At 42.9% G+C, this 19,596-nt stretch overlaps 1 protein-coding gene across 1 annotated transcript; it reads left to right on the top strand.

Annotated features, from left to right (window-relative positions):
- The first annotated feature begins 143 nt into the window (after positions 1-143).
- On the top strand, positions 144-18,952 carry LOC120022504 (SH2 domain-containing adapter protein E-like). Its single transcript, XM_038966444.1, has 6 exons — positions 144-1,276; positions 8,544-8,670; positions 15,165-15,413; positions 15,689-15,932; positions 17,699-17,818; positions 18,044-18,952. Exons 1-6 carry the CDS (start codon positions 785-787, stop codon positions 18,225-18,227), a joined length of 1,416 nt encoding a protein of 471 aa, XP_038822372.1. The 5' UTR covers positions 144-784; the 3' UTR covers positions 18,228-18,952.
- Positions 18,953-19,596: the final 644 nt, after the last annotated feature.

The raw sequence follows: 19,596 nt of genomic DNA, 5'->3' as shown, positions 1-19,596 counted from the left end.
GACACAGGCAGCCAGGATAGTAGACCACTCTAGAAAAAATCACCTCCCACTGTAGGCTAGTCTGTGTTCCTGCTATGTTACCCCACCCCTCTTTCCCACCCCTCTCAACTTCTGGCCACAGTCAGTGGGCTACATTGTAAGAATAGACAGCCACAAGATTTGACACTCTGGGAATGGGATCACTAATAAGAACCAAGAAAAACTTTCGATTCTTTCGAGTTTTCCCACTCCAAAGACTTCTCTTCATTCAAAGGGAATAACTCTACATGCAGCTAAATGGAAGAGGGATAATACCTGACTTAAAGAAAATCACAAATGGGATAAAAGTAGGAAGAAATCTTCCAATATAGGCTACAGCAGGTTTTTATTTTGTTATAAGCTATCACATGTAGGCTATTTGTTATTTATTTCATGTTGGTTTTATCTTGTGGCCTTTATTAGAAAATGAAATTTAACATGCCTATTAAGTTAGCCTAATCAATGTTTCATCGGATTATCAAATGAAAAAAATCATATTCTATTTAATTTGGAATTTCTTATAGCCTATAATTAGACAATTTGACTATGATAACAATATCCGCTTTTTTTCAAAGTAAAAGATAAGCCAGTGAAGGCTTTGGACTACATGCAGAACATTTCAAAAAACAGCCTTGTGTTGAAGCAACGGAAGTCTTTTGTGTCAGAAAGCCTACTCTGATTTCTAAAGGTGCGTCTTTGGGGCTGGCACAGTGCATGGCGCATAAAGGTGTTGGACCAAAGAGAGTATTAGCTTTATACAGAAACCATGGCAAAGTGGTTCAAAGAATTCCCCATCAATTTGAAGAACGGTACTGATAGGATCCGCTCAGCTTCAGAATCAGGTTCCCAATCCAGGGGTAAACTTGGACTGGTAGCTGGCATTGGCACCAAAGTAACCAGCTCCAAAGTGAGTTCGAGCAAAAACTCGGGAATGGATAGTAGTGGCGGTGGTGGAGGCGTTGGTGCTCTACTGTCTGGAAGAAATAGAAAAAATTCTGCCATCGAACTGGGAAGGAATGGCACACGTTCGATAAAGGATGGAAACGTTTGGGATAGCCTTATAGGTAAAAGTCGCAAAAATTCCAAAGCAGAAACGCCAGTGTTTGATGAGCACCAGCCACTGAAAAGTTCCAGTTCTGCGAATGCCTACATCAGTCGTCTGATTAAAGTCGATAAGAAGGACAAGAGCCCAAACTTCAACAGCAGCCCAGTGGTACTCGATACAGAGAAATCACAGCCACTGTGCAAAACAGAGACGGTAAGAAAGGTTGAAGCACTTTAGAAATTGTAGACTATTTCTAGTTTCAACTGGATGTGATGCTGGACTCAGGGGTAGACCTAACATTGTAAATGTAAATCTGTCTCCCTACATTTAGTATGATATGTTACGTTTCGTATGGTATGTACAATGCCTTCAGAAAGTATTCACCCTTTACCCTTTCCACATTTTGTTGTGTTACAGCCTGAATTGAAAATGGACTAAATTGAGCTTTTGTGTCACTGAGCAACACACAATACGTCATAGTGTCGAAGTGGAATTTAGTTTGTAGAACATTTAAGAAATTAATACAAAATGAAAAAACTGAAATGTCTTGAGTCTATAAGTATTCAACCCCTTTGTTATGGCAAGCCTAACTAAGTTCAGGAGTAAAAATGTGCTTCACAAATCGCATAATAAGTTGCATGAACTTATTCCGGGTTCAATAATAGTGGATAACATGATTTTTGAATAACTGCCCCATCTCTGTACTCCACACATACAACAATCTGTAAGGTCTGTCAAATCATCAAATCAAATCAAAGTTTATTTGTCACATGCATCGAATACAACAGGTGTAGACCTTACAGTGAAATGCTTACTTACAAGCCCTTAGCCCTTAACAAACAATGCAGGTTTAAGAAAAATAAGTCTTAAGAAGTATTTACCAAAATAAATAATGTAATGTAATAATGATGTAATATATACATGTAGTTAGAGGTAAAGTGACTATGCATAGATAATAAACAGAGTAGCAGCAGGGTAAAAATGGGGGTGGGGGGATGTCAATGCAAATAGTTCGGGTAGCTATTTGATTAGCTGTTCAGGAGTCTTATGGCTTGGGGGTTGAAGCCTTTTCGACCTAGACTTGGCACTAGGCGTGCGGTAGCAGAAAGAACAGTCTATGACCAGAGTGGCTGGAGCCTTTGGCAATTTTTAGGGCCTTCCTCTGACACTGCCTGGTACAGAGATCCTGGATGGCAGGAAGCTTGGCCCCAGTGATGTACTGGGCCGTACTCACTACCTGTATGCACTATCCACTAGTGCCTTGCGGTCGGAGGCGAGCAGTTGCCATACCAGGTGGTGATGCAGCCAGTCAGGATGCTCTTGATGTTGCAGATGTAGAACGTTTTGAGGATCTGAGGACCCATGCCAAATATTTTCAGTCTCCTGAGGGGGAATAGGCATTGTCGTGCCCTCTTCACGACTGTCTTGGTGTGACAGTCTTTCACAATTCCTGACATTTATTCACAGCAAAAATTATTTATTTATTTATTCCCTCTCTTAGGTCAGTTAGGATCACCACTTTATTTTAAGAATGTTAAATGTCAGAATAATAGTAGAGAGAATGATTTACTTCAGCTTTTATTTCTTCCATCACATTCCCAGTGGGCCAGAAGTTTACATACACTCAATTAGTATTTGGTAGCATTGCCTTTAAATTGTTTAACTCGGCTCAAACGTTTCGGGTAGCCTTCCACAAGCTTCCCACAATAAGTTGGGTGAATTCCTGGCCCATTCCTCCTGACAGAGCTGGTGTAACTGAGTCAGGTTTGTAGGCCTCCTTGCGCGCACACGCTTTTTCAGTTCTGCCCACAAGGTTTCTATATGATTGAGGTCAGGGCTTTGTGATGGCCACTCCAATACCTTGATTTTGTTGTCCTTAAGCCATTTTGCAACAACTTTGGAAGTATGCTTGGGGTCATTGTCCATTTGAAAGACCCATTTGCGACCAAGCTTTAACTTCCTGACTGATGTCTAGAGTTGTTGCTTCAATATATCCACATAATATTCCTACCTCATGATGCCATCTATTTTGTGAAGTGCACCAGTCCCTCTTGCAGCAAAGCACCACCACAACATGATGCTGCCACCCCCGTGCTTCACGGTTGGGATGGTGTTCTTCGGCTTGCAAGCATTCCCCTTTTTCCTCCAAACATAATGATGTTCATTATGGCCAAACAGTTCTATTTTTGTTTCATCAGACCAGAGGACATTTCTCCAAAAAGTATGATCTTTGTCCCCATGTGCAGTTACAAACCGTAGTTTGGCTTTTTTATGGCGGTTTTGGAGCAGTGGTTTCTTCCTTGCTGAGCGGCCTTTCAGGTTATGTCGATATAGGACTCGTTTTACTGTGGATATAGATACTTTTGTACCTGTTTCCTCCAGCATCTTCACAAGGTCCTTTGCTGTTGTTCTGGGATTGATTTGCACTTTTCGTAACCCAAAGCAAGTTCATCTCTAGGAGACAGAACGCATCTCCTTCCTGAGCGGTATGCGTGGTCCCATGCTGTTTATACTTGCGTACTATTGTTTGTACAGATGAACGTGGTACCTTCAGGTGTTTGGAAATTGCTCCCAAGGATGAACCGGGCTTGTGGAGGTCTACAATGTTTTCTGAGGTCTGGGCTGATTTCTTTTGATTTTCCCACGATGTCAAGCAGAGAGGCACTGAGTTTGAAGGTAGTCCTTGAAATAAATCAACAGGTACACCTCCAATTGACTCAAATGATGTCAATTACCCTATTAAAAGCTTCTAAAGCCATGACATAATTTTTTAATTTTCCAAGCTGTTTAAAGGCACAGTCAACTTAGTGTATGTAAACTTCTGACCCACTGGAATTGTGATCCAGTGAATTATAAGTGAAATAATCTGTCTGTAAACAATTGTTGGAAAAATTACTTGTGTCATGCACAAAGTAGATGTTCGAACCGACATGAAAAAGCTACTTTGTTAACAAGAAATTTGTGGAGTGGTTGAAAAACGAGTTTTAATGACTCCAACCTAAGTGTATGTAAACTTCCGACTTCAACCGTAGGTAGGAATAAAGTATAAATATATCAATGATGTCGCTCTTCCTTCTGGTGATTCTCCGATCCACCTCTACGCATACGACACCATTCTGTTTACTTCTGGCCCTTCTTTGGACACTGTGTTAACAAACCTCCAGACGAGCGTCAATGCCATACAACACTCCTTCCATGGCCTCCAACTGCTCTTAAATGCTTGTAAAACCCAATGCATGCTCTTCAACCGATCGCTGCCCGCACCCGCCCACCCGACAAGCATCACTACTCTGGACGGTTCTGACTTAGAATATGTGGACAACTGCATATACCTAGGTGTCTGGTTAGACTGCAAACTCTCCTTCCAGACTCACATTGTGCATCTCCAATCCAAAATTAAATCTAGAATCGGCTTCCTATTTCGCAACAAAGCCTCCTTCACTCATCCTGCCGAACATACCCTCGTAAAACTGACTATCCGACCGATCCTTGACTTTGGTGATGTCATTTACAAAATAGCCTCCAACACTCTCCTCAGCAAAGATGTAGCCTATCACAGTGCCATCCGTTTTGTCACCAAAACCCCATATACTACACACCACTGCGACCTGTATGCTCTCGTTGGCTGGCCCTCGCTTCATACTCGTTGCCAAACCCACTGGCTCCAGGTCATCTAAAAGTCTTTGCTTGGTAAAGCCCCGCCTTATCTCAGCTCACTGGTCACCATAGCAACACCCGCCCATAGCACGCGCTCCAGCAGGTATATTTCACTGGTCATCCCCAAAGCCAACTCCTCCTTTGGCCGCCTTTCCTTCCATTTCTTTGCTGCCAATGACTTGAACGAATTGCAAAAATCACTGAAGCTGGAGACTTATATCTCCCTTTCTAACTTTTAGCATCAGCTGTCAGAGCAGCTTACCGATCACTGCACCTGTACACAACCCATCTGTAAGTAGCCCACCCAACTACCTCATTCAAATGAATTGTTATTTATTTTTTCTCTCTTTGCACCCCAGTATCTCTACTTGCACATCATCATCTTCACATCTATCACTCCAGGGTTAATGCTATATTGTAATTATTTCACCACTATGGCCTATTTATTGCCTTACCTCTCTAATCTTACTACATTTGCACACACTGTACATAGATTTTTCTATCGTGTTAGTGACTGTATGTTTGTTTATTCCATGTGTAACTCTGTGTTGTTTTTGTCGCACTGCTTTGCTTTATCTTCGCCACGTCGCAGTTGTACATGAGAACTTGTTCTCAACTGGCCTACCTGGTTAAATAAAGGTGAAATAAAAAAAAAGTGAATAGGCAACAGGATATATAGTAAACAGTAACAGCAGCGTATGTGATGAGTCAAAAGGGTCAATGCAGATAGTCCCGGTAGCTCTTTTAACTAACTATTTAGTAGTCTTATTGCTTGGGGGTTGAAGCTGTTCAGGGTCCTGTTGGTTCTAAACTTGGTGCGTTAGCAAAGAGAACAGTCTATGACTTGGGTGGCTGGAGTCTTTGACCATTTTTAGGGCCTTCTTCTGACACCGCCTGGTATAGAGGTCCTGGATTCCAGGGAGCTCGGCCCCAGTGTGATGCTAATGATAAATTCTAATAATGCATTTGATAATTAGTCTTTATTTGTTTGTTTGTTTAGCTTGCAATACGTTTTATTTTGGGGGTATAGGCCTATGTAGCAGTAATTGTATGAGGGCCGGGGTGTATAATGACTACAAATTCAAAGTATAAACTTGAACTTCATTTGGATAACTATCAATGAATGAATGAAGCATAACTATTATATTATATTAACAGCCATGAGTATTATAAGCCATAGTAGGCTGCAACACAAATCCTACTCAAAAATAACATGTGGTGTCATTAATACTGTTGACACTGAAAAGCAAAGGAACAGTCGAAGCTGTGAAAGTTGATATCATTGTTTCAGTTTTCCTCCCTCCCCTTTGTCTCTGAATCTCATTGTATCCACTCCTCCTTGTCTGCCTCTCTTTCCCTTCCTTTCCATCTCCCTCTAAGTTCAATTCAATTCAAAGGGCTTTATTGGCATGGGAAACATATGTGTACAAGTGAAATAGATAATAAACAAAAGTGAAATAAACCATACAAAATGAACAGTAAACATTACACTCACAAAAGTTCCAATGGAATAAAGACATTTCATATTTTCACCCCTATTGAAAGTTATCCCTCCAATCCCCTCTGTTCCTGGCACAGTTTTCCCCCTCTCTCACCCCTCCACCTCCACCTCATCCTTCTCTTTTCTCTCTTTCAAGCCCCAGGTGAAGGCTATCATGTTGTAAAAAGCATTGTGTGCTAATCCAGGTCCCCTCTGGCTAGGCTTTGAAAATAAAAAAGCGAGTGAAAACGATGTAGAGAAAAAAAAACATAAAAGAGGGAGGAGAAATAGAGAGTTTTATGTTTTGAGGGGTAAATCCCTTCCCTGACTCCTGAGTGCCCCAGTCGCTGGGGTTGTCAATCTGCCTGTCTTTGTTTGGCTTTGAAAGGGGAATCTCTCAGGGGCCTCAGAGGAAGCTACAGTTTTGCAGCATTTCCATTATAAGACTTTATCCCGGTGTTTGGCATAAAGACACAGACTTTTGTGTTTCCACCTATGAGGCCTGGCCCCCAAAAAAGTATACATGGCCCTAAAAAGACCTAACCTGACATGGGGCTGAGTAACTCAGGGTGTGATAAATTGTAGCCTATATATAATTTTGCTTATCCTACGCACCATATTGTGGTCAGGTCACAGGAAGTGCTAAAGCATGTGTGTGTGTGTGAGCAAGAGAGAGACAGAGATTGTGTCTGTGTGTGTTGTTGGAGTTGTCCCTAAAAGTGCTAAAGCAATCACCAGTTGAATCAGATTTGGCATACTCTGTGCTATTAGATCCTGGTAGAAGGATGGATGGACGCATTGGGGCCTACAGATGTAGGATCTTAATTTGATCAGTCTTTTGTTGATGAGAATTTTCCAGGCACAGCAGGAAATGCACACTTGTAGTGTATTCAAGTTTTTAAAAGTTTGTAATTTCCACTTTAACATTTCAGACTTGATTTGCCCTAACGTAAAATGTTTAATTTCCCTACAAAAAATGTCCATGAATTATGATCCACATAATTATTCACATTTCCTGTTGTTACAGGAATATTTTCCTGCTGTAGAAAACTGTCTCAATTTAATATCCTACATCTGTATCAGTCATTGACCATCATCATGCTTGCAAGGCAACATGACTAGAGATTACTTGATCTTGTTCACCAGCCGGCTCGCTATATATATATATGTGTTTTTAAATAACCTTTATTTAACTAGACAAGTCAGTTAAGAACATATTCTGATTTACAATGACTGCCTACACCGGCCAAACCCAGACGATGCTGGGCCAATTGTGCGACGCCCTATGGGACTCCCAATTACAGCAGGATATGATACAGCCTGGATTCAAACCAGGGACTGTAGTGACGCCTCTTGCACTGAGATGCAGTCCCTTAGACCGCTGCGCCACATGGGAGCCCAGGTTAGAGATGACAGAACAAGAACACTTATTACAGCAAAACGACCCCCTGTACAGACACTGACCTGGTATCTATAGGCAGTGAGAAACTTGAAAGGCCTTGGCACTAATAAAAAGACAGAGCAGAGCAGTCAAGTGTGAATGAATTCCTTTTGCAATGGTGGAATTTAACAGATACTGTAGGTGGTGTTGTTAGGATAATGGTTCTGGGACAAAGAAGATGCTGTCACGTTCGTCATAAGGAGTAGACCAAGATGCAGTGTGGTATGTTTCCATCCTTTTATTATGGAATAGAAAACGTCAAACAACAACAACGAACAAACGAACCGCTATAATAATGCTGACAGGCAACTAAACATAGACAAGATCCCACAAAGCACAATGGGAAAATGGCTACCTAAATATGATCCCCAATCAGAGACAACGATAAACAGCTGCCTCTGATTGGGAACCATACTAGGCCAACATAGAAATATAATTCACCTAGATAACCCACCCTTAAATCACACCCCTACCTAACCAACATAGAGAATAAAAGCTTTCTATGGTCAGGGCGTGACAGATGCAACAATGATACCGCTGTACTCTCTTTGAACATTGACAATAGATGGGCCTGATTGGGTACTGCTTTGTATCACTGATGATATATGTATGTTTGATCTCTTTGGGAAGCAGGGCAATTTAGATAATATATAAGATAATGTCACCAAAAACCCCTTGATGTCTCTTTGTTGTTATCTCACCTCTTCCTTTCCCTCTAGTGAATCATACTTCTACTCTGTGGGCACAGATTAAGACTAGTCTTGGACTGTAAAGCATGCTCAATGGATAATCTCAATTGAAATAGTTTTGAAATCTAGGACTAGCCTTAATATGTGTCTGGGAAACCAGAGTCTTTGAGTAGTTTTCATGCGTATTCATTTTGCTGTGCTCCTTTGCTTCAGGTGATCATTCTTGAGGACTATGCAGATCCCTTTGACGCCCACAAGACTCGGGAGCAGAGGGATGCGGAGAGAGAGGGGGAAAATGATGGATACATGGAGCCTTACGATGCGCAGCAGATGATCACAGGTGACACATACTATTCAGTATTTTAGCCTACTAAAATTTGGATAACAAGCATTGATTTTGGATCAGGTCCCATCTTTGAGGATGAGGGATTGGCCTTTGGTAATCTGATCTGATATCAGTGGCCAGGAAAGAGCAGAGTTTGTGGCTGTTTTTTTAATTGTTGTTCGTATGCATATTTTTTGTTTTAGTTCTATGTGTGTTGGTTTGTGCAGGCATGTGTGCGCCAGGCCTCATTGGCTGTATTCTATGTATGTGTGTCTTTCATGGGTGAATGATTGGACTGCCATTTTTAGTCTAGCCAGAAAAGAGCGATTAGAAATGTTGAAGAACGTGAACTCAATCGCCTAGCACTGGAGGTTGCTATGGCAACTGTGTTGTGCTAGGACAATGGGTGAAGTTTCCTGTCTCTGCTTCCTTTTTCCTGTCTCTGTTTCCTTGTACTTTTCTCCTGAAAGGAAGTTTTCCCTCAGTGACTACTCCCCCTCCGCTCTCCTCAGACAGAGCCCCTGCATGGCCCCCTATATGCGCAGGCTCTGACCATTTCTCAAAACATCCAGGAAGACAACTGGTCAGTCGACCAATCACTTGCTCTCTTGACCTCCTTTGATTCTGTCGCTTCATTGTTTTACCCAAAATGGTACAATACACTGCTGTGACACTGAAAATGGCCTGTTACTAGGGTGACCAGACGTCCCCGTTTTCCGGGGACAGTCCCTGTTTTTGGTGGCCTGTCCCCGGCTGGAGCTGTCCCCGGAAATGTCCCCGTTTTTAACTGTGCGTTAAAAACAGACTGCAAAGTGAAATAATATTTTACGTGGCAAGAAAGACCGGGCAGCAGAGCCTACCGGTTTACGTCTCAATCGGTTGGGCTTGTTTTGTCCAGCAGAGGGGGCTGCTCGCTATATCAGCTTCATTCACTCTTCTTCGACTAACTACTTGCTCGCGCTAGTTTTAGAAAAAACTGCTGTGGAAAACTTTGCTAGAAGCTAGCAAGTGTCAAGTGAATCTATAACATCACCACAAAAGTCTTTTCAAGCCAGGTAAGTTACAATTGTTTGAGATACTAGCTAATGATGTTATAATGTCACAATTTATTATATAGATAGATGATCTGCTTTATAAGGTTTTAAATAGGTTATGCTAGCTAACATTAGCTATGTCGACTAAGTTAACGTTATCTAGCTAGGTTAGCTAGCTACTTTCATGGTAACGTAAACTCGTACATCGCCTTGGTCCATACAATTGCCCTTATTTTAGCGCCCCAAAAACGTAATACTTCCAGATCAACTGTAATGTCAATACCATTGTAATGCACAATTTCTCCCCTTTCCAACAAAATCAATTACATGACCTAAACACTGCCTGTTTCTGCATAATTCAAGCAGGCAATGAGCCCCGTCGGGTCTTTTTAAAAATGGCGGGTGGGGAAGCGAAACTAATGCGTTATAGTGAGAAGGACAGATGTCGTGTGGGAAAATGGCTTTTTTCACTCGATCTGTCCAACTTATCACCTTATCGCCTCTAAAATTTAAATAAAACACTATAAAGAGTTTATATAATGTGTCATTACATACCTATTTGAAGGTTTGTGTCGAATTTGAATCGGGTTTTTAGGGCGGTGCTAAAGTGATCTTGAGAATGATGATCACATGCAATGATGACGAAAAAAATGACTAGGTATCCCCCCCTTACCCCCGTCACTGTCCATTTCTTGTTTTTAAACGATGAGAGAAGTGCTACACCTGGTGGAGAGAGATTGTAAGACAGAAATAGTTGCTTTATGCGTGCTGTACGTTACGACATGACACGTCAAGATGTAACGGAGGGTCAGTTTTTTCAACTTTTCTCCAATACTATAGAGCCATTACCATGTCGATCAACGCTTGAATAGAAACCTAGTTCACACCCCCGATTTTGAAGTTAACATTAGTTGACAGTCCCATTAGTTTTCTTTGTAGCCTCGTTTGAATGTCGCGGTTACGCACATTTGTACAGAATGGGGTGAGTTTACGTTAGCTAGGTTAAAAAACGTTCACATGTAAACATGCAGTGGACGGGCTATTTTGAAAATATGATTATATTAAATTAATGCATAATTCTGAGAATATTTATTTGTAGATTACAATTTTAATGGTTTGGCATTATAAGTAGTGTGAAAATACATTTAGAAATTTTCATGGATAACATTAGCATAATGTTTTCTGTTAGAGAGTGGAGAGGAGGAAGACTGGAAAGGAAGAAGAGTGAAAGAGAGAGAGGAGGAAACGTAAAGATACGATTGCCAATTTATTATTACAAACAATGTTTTTGAGATAAAATACAAAAATGAGGCAAGCAATGCGAATCTGTTAACCAAAGTATTTTATCTAATAGTGTACTATTTATTATTAAAGATTAGAGAGGAAGGAGAAGGAAAAATGAAGGGACTAAAAAGAGTGAAGCGAGGAGAGTGTGGAAGAGTGAGGTGGAAAGAAAGAAAGAGCAGGAAGACGAGTGAAGAAAAGAGGAGAAAGATTGGAGGAGAAGAAAAAGTTAAGAGAGTAAGAAGAGTGACACAAAGAGAGTGAAGAAGAGCAGACAGGAGGTACAATGGCTCTTTCCAGGAAACGGAAATGCCATTTTAATGACAACATGATGAGAGAATGTCCATTTATACGCTCAGGTCAAGACGATAGAATGGTTAACTGCACCCTTTGTAATTCCTCTTTTTCAATTGGCAGTGGGGGAAGAACGGCAGTGGTAGAACATCAACAGACGAAAAAGCATAAAGCCTCTCTGGTTGCCCGTGTTGGTATGCCCTCTGTCACCACATTCTTCAAGTGCCGACAGAGATGGCCGCCTCGTTTCGCGTTCCTAGGAAACTATGCAGTATTCTGTTTTTTTATGTGTTATTTATTACATTGGTACCCCAGGTAATCTTAGGTTTTATTACATACAGTCGGGAGGAACTACTGGATATAAGAGCAACGTCAACTCACCATCATTACGACCAGGAATATGACTTTCCCGAAGCGGATCCTGTGTTTTGCCCACCACCCGGGACAATGGATCGGATCCCAGCCGGCGAACCAATACAACGACGCCGTAAAAGGGGCAGACGAAGCGGTCTTCTGGTCAGGCTCCGGAGACGGGCACATCGCGCACCGCTCCCGAGCATACTACTCGCCAATGTCCAGTCTCTTGACAACAAGGTTGATGAAATCCGAGCAAGGGTAGCATTCCAGAGAGTCATCAGAGACTGTAACGTTCTTTGCTTCACGGAAACATGGCTCACTCGAGACACGCTATCGGAGTCGGTACAGCCAGCTGGTTTCTTCACGCATCACGCCGACAGAAACAAACATCTTTCTGGTAAGAATAAGGGCGGGGGTGTATGCCTTATGATTAACGAGACGTGGTGTGATCATAACAACATACAGGAACTCAAGTCCTTCTGTTCACCTGACTTAGAATTCTTCACAATCAAATATCGACCGCATTATCTACCAGGAGAATTCTCTTCGATTATAATCACAGCCGCATATATTCCCCCCCAAGCAGACACATCGATGGCCCTGAACGAACTTCATTTGACTCTATGTAAACTGGAAACCACATATCCTGAGGCTGCGTTCATTGTAGCTGGGGATTTTAACAAGGCTAATCTGAAAACAAGACTCGCTAAATTCTATCAGCATATCGATTGTGCTACCTGGGCTGGTAAAGCCCTGGATCATTGTTATTCTAACTTCCGCGACGCATATAAGGCCCTCCCCCGCCCTCCTTTCGGAAAAGCTGACCACGACTCCATTTTGTTGCTTCCAGCCTATAGACAGAAACTAAAACAGGAAGCTCCCGCTCTCAGGTCTGTTCAACGCTGGTCCGACCAATCTGATTCCACGCTTCAAGATTGCTTCGATCACGTGGATTGGGATATGTTCCGCATTGCGTCAAACAACAACATTGACGAATACGCTGATTCGGTGAGCGAGTTCATTAGCAAGTGCATTGGCGATGTCGTACCCACAGCAACTATTAAAACATTCCCCAACCAGAAACCGTGGATTGATGGCAGCATTCGTGCGAAACTGAAAGCGCGAACCACTGCTTTAACCAGGGCAAGGTGACCGGAAACATGACCGAATACAAACAGTGTAGCTATTCCCTCCGCAAGGCAATCAAACAAGCTAAGCGTCAGTATAGAGACAAAGTAGAGTCGCAATTCAACGGCTCAGACACAAGAGGTATGTGGCAGGGTCTACAGTCAATCACGGATTACAGAAAGAAAACCAGCCCTGTCGCGGACCAGGATGTCTTGCTCCCAGACAGACTAAACAACTTCTTTGCTCGCTTTGAGGACAATACAGTGCCACTGACACGGCCCGCTACCAAAACCTGCGGACTCTCCTTCACTGCAGCCGACGTGAGTAAAGCATTTAAACTTGTTAACCCTCGCAAGGCTGCAGGCCCAGACGGCATCCCCAGCCGCGTCCTCAGAGCATGCGCAGACCAGCTGGCTGGTGTGTTTACGGACATATTCAATCAATCCTTATCCCAGTCTGCTGTTCCCACATGTTTCAAGAAGACCACCATTGTTCCTGTTCCCAAGAAAGCTAAGGTAACGGCTAAACGACTACCGCCCCTTTGCACTCACTTCCGTCATCATGAAGTGCTTTGAGAGACTAGTCAAGGACCATATCACCTATGTGAGAATGCTGTTCATCGACTACAGCTCAGCATTTAACACCATAGTACCCTCCAAACTCATCATCAAGCTCGAGACCCTGGGTCTCGACCCCGCCCTGTGCAACTGGGTACTGGACTTCCTGACGGGCCGCCCCCAGGTGGTGAGGGTAGGTAACAACATCTCCACCCCGCTGATCCTCAACACTGGGGCCCCACAAGGGTGTGTTCTGAGCCCTCTCCTGTACTCCCTGTTCACCCACGACTGCGTGGCCATGCACGCCTCCAACTCAATCATCAAGTTTGCGGACGACACTACAGTGGTAGGCTTGATTACCAACAACGACGAGACGGCCTACAGGGAGGAGGTGAGGGCCCCCGGAGTGTGGTGTCAGGAAAATAACCTCACACTCAATGTCAACAAAACAAAGGAGATGATCGTGGACTTCAGGAAACAGCAGAGGGAGCACCCCCCTATCCACATCGACGGGACAGTAGTGGAGAGGGTAGAAAGTTTTAAGTTCCTCGGTGTACACATCACGGACAAACTGAATTGGTCCACCCACACAGCAGCAAGAAATAGGTTCACTGTTCCAACCATCAAGGCCATGCTTATTGTGAAGACAAACTTCAACCTCCCCTGCCAGGAGTTCACGGAGAAGCTGGCCAAAGACAGAGCAATCCTGAAGAAGATACATTCTTCTGAGAAATATACAGATTAGGTTGGTATAAGTATACAATGTAGGTACGAACCTCATCATCGTCTTATTTCTTTATTATGTTGTTAACTATTTCACATATACTATTGCCTGTTTTTTTAAATTTTGCTCATGTTCTCTTCTGCTCTTATTCTACCCAGACTACCAGGACCACTGAATGGCTGTTCAGATTGGACAGTTCTGTCTTGTCTGTAGTGTTTCTGTAATATAGTTGTTTTCTCTGTCTATCACAGTGTGCCTGTTAGACTAAATACACGAAACTGGAATTGTCCCCCTTTTTTATTTCATAGATAATAACATTGAATGATATATTGACCGCCGAACTGGAAATGTCCCCGGTTTTAATTTCAGAAATCGGGTCACCTTATGTTACACACGAATCATCAAGGCTTTACCAATGTATATCTTTCTACCTGGCTAAGTTGGGAAAGCCCGTTTATAGTGCCCTGGGGAATATGGCTGACCGCAGATAACAACATTTTAGTAGTGTGTCATACTTAAGTACATTCTCATATTGAAGTGGTGCAGGAACAGATGTGACCAGTGCATTGTGACATACAGTATTAAACAGTGGTTTAAGTATTTTGTGACAGTCCAAGCTCAGCACATAATGTTTTGGCATTGACAACATACAACAGCTGACATCACTCATCAGCTGCATGCTATGTCAAGTGAATAACTCAATTGCTCAACTGTTCAAAGCCCATTTACGCTTATTATATTATTATTTATTACATTTTATAAACACATGTTTTCTCTAAACACATGATGCTTTCTCTATTCCTCATTGTTGCACTGACCATAATTGGTAGTTCTGTTCTAGGATCAGTTAACCAACATTTATCAGATACTGATATGGATGTGTGAGGCAAAATACTGGCCTAGGATCAGATGTCTGGGAATGGTAACTCTAGCTGTTGCCTGAATTGTTGGGTTGGACACACCGTGACGACGAACAGCTAAAAGCTGGGTGCCAGCGAACGGTGGCTCCTTGTTACTGATTCAACATGTAGAATAATCTGAAAATGAACAGAAAATGGCGGCCAATACTCTAGTCAGAGGCACTCTGGTGTGTTTCCTCTCTAACAAGAGTCGCTGCTTTTTTTAAAACAGAGATCAGACGGAGGGGTTCCAAGGACATGCTGAAGATGTGTGTCCTGCTGGAGGGGGTTGAGGGGGAGGTGGAGGAGGGGCGACCCGTGCCCCCCCAGATCTACGACATGACCTATGAGGGTGGTGTGGAGGGTGACGGAGGGAGCGTGAAGACCCCGGTCACCAGGCCAGAGTTAGATCCCCGGCTCCCTGCTGAGAACCAGCTGCCCTGGGAGTGGAAGAAGGAACAGACTGTCAAGGCTCTGCCTGGTACTATAGTTGAGACAAGACCTACTGCACAATCATACACAATTCTAGCACACTACCACTGGCTATGCAGCTATGCAACCCCTATCACAACAATCTGCTGATGCAATGATGCATCTATTAAGTGGCTGACCCCTCAAGCTCTAAAGTCTATAATGTAATTAGACATTCTAAACCAGTACACCAGATCAATATCAATATAGAGTATTTGCTACACAGAAGTTGACCACCCATTTTACATATTTTCTCCCTCTGCTCTGACTCCTCCTCGTCCCCAGCCCAGTTTGACAGCCCTGAGCACTCCACCCCAACCAAAGAGGACCCCCCCGCCCTCACCCTCACACGGCAGCCCCAGCAGCAGCCCCAACAGCAGCAGCAGCAGCATCTGCGACAAAAGAGCTGGAGCCAGAAGATCCTGAAGTCCTCTCCTACTTTCTTGCCCTCCCTCTCCTCCCCGCCCAGCATCAGCCCTGAGGCAGAGGTGTGCCGGGTGGACCCCACCCTGCCCCTGGAGAAACAGAGGTGAGGAGGGGAGACAAGGGAGACAGGGTTTATAGGTCAACGGCAGGGACAGATGCAATAGATTGTTGCTTTAAAAAAAACTTCTCTTCAGTTTTTTTTCTGCAGCACATAACAATACATTTGATATGTAGATATGTACCTGTCACTCTTTCCATGTACCGGTAGGGGAGAGTGGGGTAAGTTGAGTCATTTTTACATTCAGCATCACCATGTCAAGGGAAATATAGTGCTTTTTCTAACAAAGGTATCTACATATATTTCAGAATGTTGTGTATCTCTAGAAATAATCAGAATTCATGTGAACATAACAGTTTTGAAAACATATCTTACCCCAGGTATGGGGTAAGTTGAGCATAGGGAAAGGGTAGGTTGAGCTGACTTGGGGTTGTTGTCCTTGTGCTTCTGCTACTCTATCATAGCCTTTTTTCATATTTTTTTTTCTTCTTTGTCAATGTGTCTCTTCCGTGTCATTCAGTCAATTTCTTTCATCCCTTGCTGCTGCTCAAATGGACTTCTTCCCTTCTCTCACTTCCTTGGCTGCTCTGGACCCCTGCTTGTTTTATGTTTGTGTATACAGGGCATGATGATGTCTGCTCTGTAACAATACATATTTTGAGTTCATATGCCTATGCTATGCATATACTATGCATAAACTGGACAAAATGTAATCACCCATTGGCTCAACTTAACATTTTGACTATATTAGCCCACACAGCTACAAGGATGCACTTGAATGCTATTTTTAGGACCTCATATTGTAGCTTATAGAGACCCCAAGTGATGTATAAAACAATCTTAAAATTATCTACTTTGGTTTAAATACAAGCATCATGAAACCTATAACACAAATTAATTTGACTTTGTGAAAATCCGTATTTTTTTGGACCTAACTTGCTTACCAATTTTTTTGTATGTGTTTTTTCTGTCACAAATGACATGAAATGATGATCTCTTCCTAAATCTTTGGTCACATGATTCATTTAGTGTTGGGTTTCCTAGGAACAAGTGGTGGCACATCCAGGGGAGAACGACGGCCCCCTCTGATTGAAGCCACGGAAGTTCAAGGCCAACTGCGGTACTGCAGGCATTGTTGGCAGAAAACAGGACTCCCCAAATATAGTGAATAGAAAAATGGCAATCTTTGAGTAAATATTTTTTTTTACAAAGACAATCACGGTACCAATAATTTATTCGAATACAGCAGATGTATGTAATTGAACAGACTATTTAAAATTGCACACAGAAGGATAATTATAAGGATAATTTAGTTGGTAATGTCAGCCTGCAGTTCCCCGGTCGGCCTTCAACTTGAGAGACTCAATTAGAAGACGAAGCACTGAGATAGCCTGCAACGACACTTCCTGGAGTAGGTCAAACTGTGCACGTTATCTTTCCATGAGACGCCATCTTTAACCGACTTCATTTGGCTTCAATACGCTATAGTCTTCATATAGGAATGAATGGTGTCACGTGACCGATGGCTTTGTCCATTCATATATACAGTCAACGAACCCTTTAGCTCAACCTACCCCACTCTCGCCTATACCTTGCAGTTATACCTTGGTTTGAATCCAGGCTGTATCACAACCGGCCGTGATTGGGAGTCCCATAGGGCGGCATCCGGGTTTAGCCGGGGTAGGCCGTCATTGTAAATAAGAATTTGTTCTTAACTGACTTGCCTAGTTTAATAAAGGTTCAATATAAAAATCCTCCTCTCATTTCTGACCCCTGTGCCTTCCGTTCCCTCTGTCCTTCGGTTGCTCTAGCTGGTACCATGGCTGTGTAACACGCCAGGAGGCAGAGTCTCAGCTCCAGTCCTGCAAAGAGGCCAGTTTCCTGGTGAGGAACAGTGAATCAGGAACCAGCAAATACTCCATTGCGTTAAAGTGAGTATACTAGTCACTAGTACATCTGTTTATTCTCTTCAGAGCTGATACCATACATAATATGTCCAAAAATAATTGCAGTTGATGCATTGGATCCCTTAATGCTAATTTAAGGCTACATATTATGAATTGTGTGGAATAGCGAGCCAGGGTTTGAATTTGAGATTTCAATTAAGTAATCAATCCTTTTTACCTCTGTACCTTTTTTTACTCACTCTCTCTCAGGACAAGCCAGGGCTGTGTTCACATCATTGTTGCCCAAACAAAGGAGAATGGCTACACGCTGGACCAGAGTAGCTGTGTGTTTCCCAGCATTCCAGAGGTGGTGCACCACTACGGCACTCAGCGGCTGCCTTTCAATGGGGCCGAGCACATGGCCCTGCTGTACCCCGTGCCACGCCTTTACTGACTCCACCCCCACCACACTCAGGTGTACCTCAACAACCCCATGCCTCTGCATCTGCATGAAATCATCCTCAACGAACTCCAATCTAATGCTGGCCCTCAACAGCCTCAATACATATATCTCTTTATCTATTATCATTCACTCTTCAGTCCCTCTCTCTTTAATGTTATTTAATCCATATCAAAACTACTTATTTTCTCCTGGATCAACAGAAGACAGCAAGCTCAGAGACCTGGGTATTGCTCTTGCTGTACAATCATTCCCTCACCTTTCATATGCAGCTAATGCAAAACACCCAGGCTTTTGTTTTGCATGTGAAACTTGGGAGAAACTCAACTCATGCCTTGATTGTACAAATGGGGCAGAAATGAATGATCAAATGAGTCAGAGCCCTGCCAGTTAGAATTTAGTCAGAATTTCTACTCTCAATTCAAGAGAGAATACAGTATCATTAATCATAATTTTGGTTTAAGCTGCAAAGGGATAAAGCTAGTGCTTTGTTCGAACGAAAAACAGTAAAGTGACTCTCTCACCCTCTGGTGGATGTGCTGGCTCACTGCACCAACTGTACACAACCCTGTGGAGAACAACAACTACTGTACCTGACAAAGACTACTATAGGGAAAGGGTAATACCTAGTCAGTTGTACAACTGAATGCATTCAACTGAAATGTGTCTTCTGTATTTAACCCAACCCCTCTGAATCAAAGAGGTGCTGGGGGCTACCTTAATCGACATCCACATCATCGGTGCCCGGGGAACAGTGGGTTAGCTGCCTTGCTCAGGGGCAGAACGACAAATTTTTACCTTGTCAGCTCGGGGATTCGATCCAGCAACATTTCGGTTACTGGCCCAACGCTATCCAACACTGTACACAGACTACTTCAACGTCTACGCTCACAGCAAACATTTAAGTTATGTTCTTAGCCTTCTTTTTTATATAAAGGAGATATATCCTCCCATCACCCAATTTTCCTCATCTTATCTACTGTACAGTGAACAGTGACAGTTGTGTGACTATCTGTACCACCTGCATTGTGAACCATTGAGTGATTCACCCTAATGTAATGCGCCATGGGTTAGGCTAGCGTCACCCTACGGGATTGAATATCCCTTGATAATTAGATTAAACCGCAGGCTCCTAATCCTGGTCTTCAAGTACCCACATGTATGCCGGTTTTCACCTCATATGATCTCTGCATCATTAATAGAATTGTTGTTTGAGCACTCATATGACTGGTTTGATTTTTGTGGTCTGTCGCTGTAAAACCCTGACCGTGGCCAATTTTCCATAAAGTCAGTGACTGTAAAATTGAGCATCAACAACTAGTTAAGATGTTGTTGGAAAGCTGATGGGGTTGTTCCATGTGTT

This window comes from Salvelinus namaycush, chromosome 27 (assembly GCF_016432855.1).
Source record: "Salvelinus namaycush isolate Seneca chromosome 27, SaNama_1.0, whole genome shotgun sequence".
Classification (NCBI taxonomy): domain Eukaryota; kingdom Metazoa; phylum Chordata; class Actinopteri; order Salmoniformes; family Salmonidae; genus Salvelinus; species Salvelinus namaycush.
This window is presented reverse-complemented; position numbering and strand designations above follow the sequence as displayed.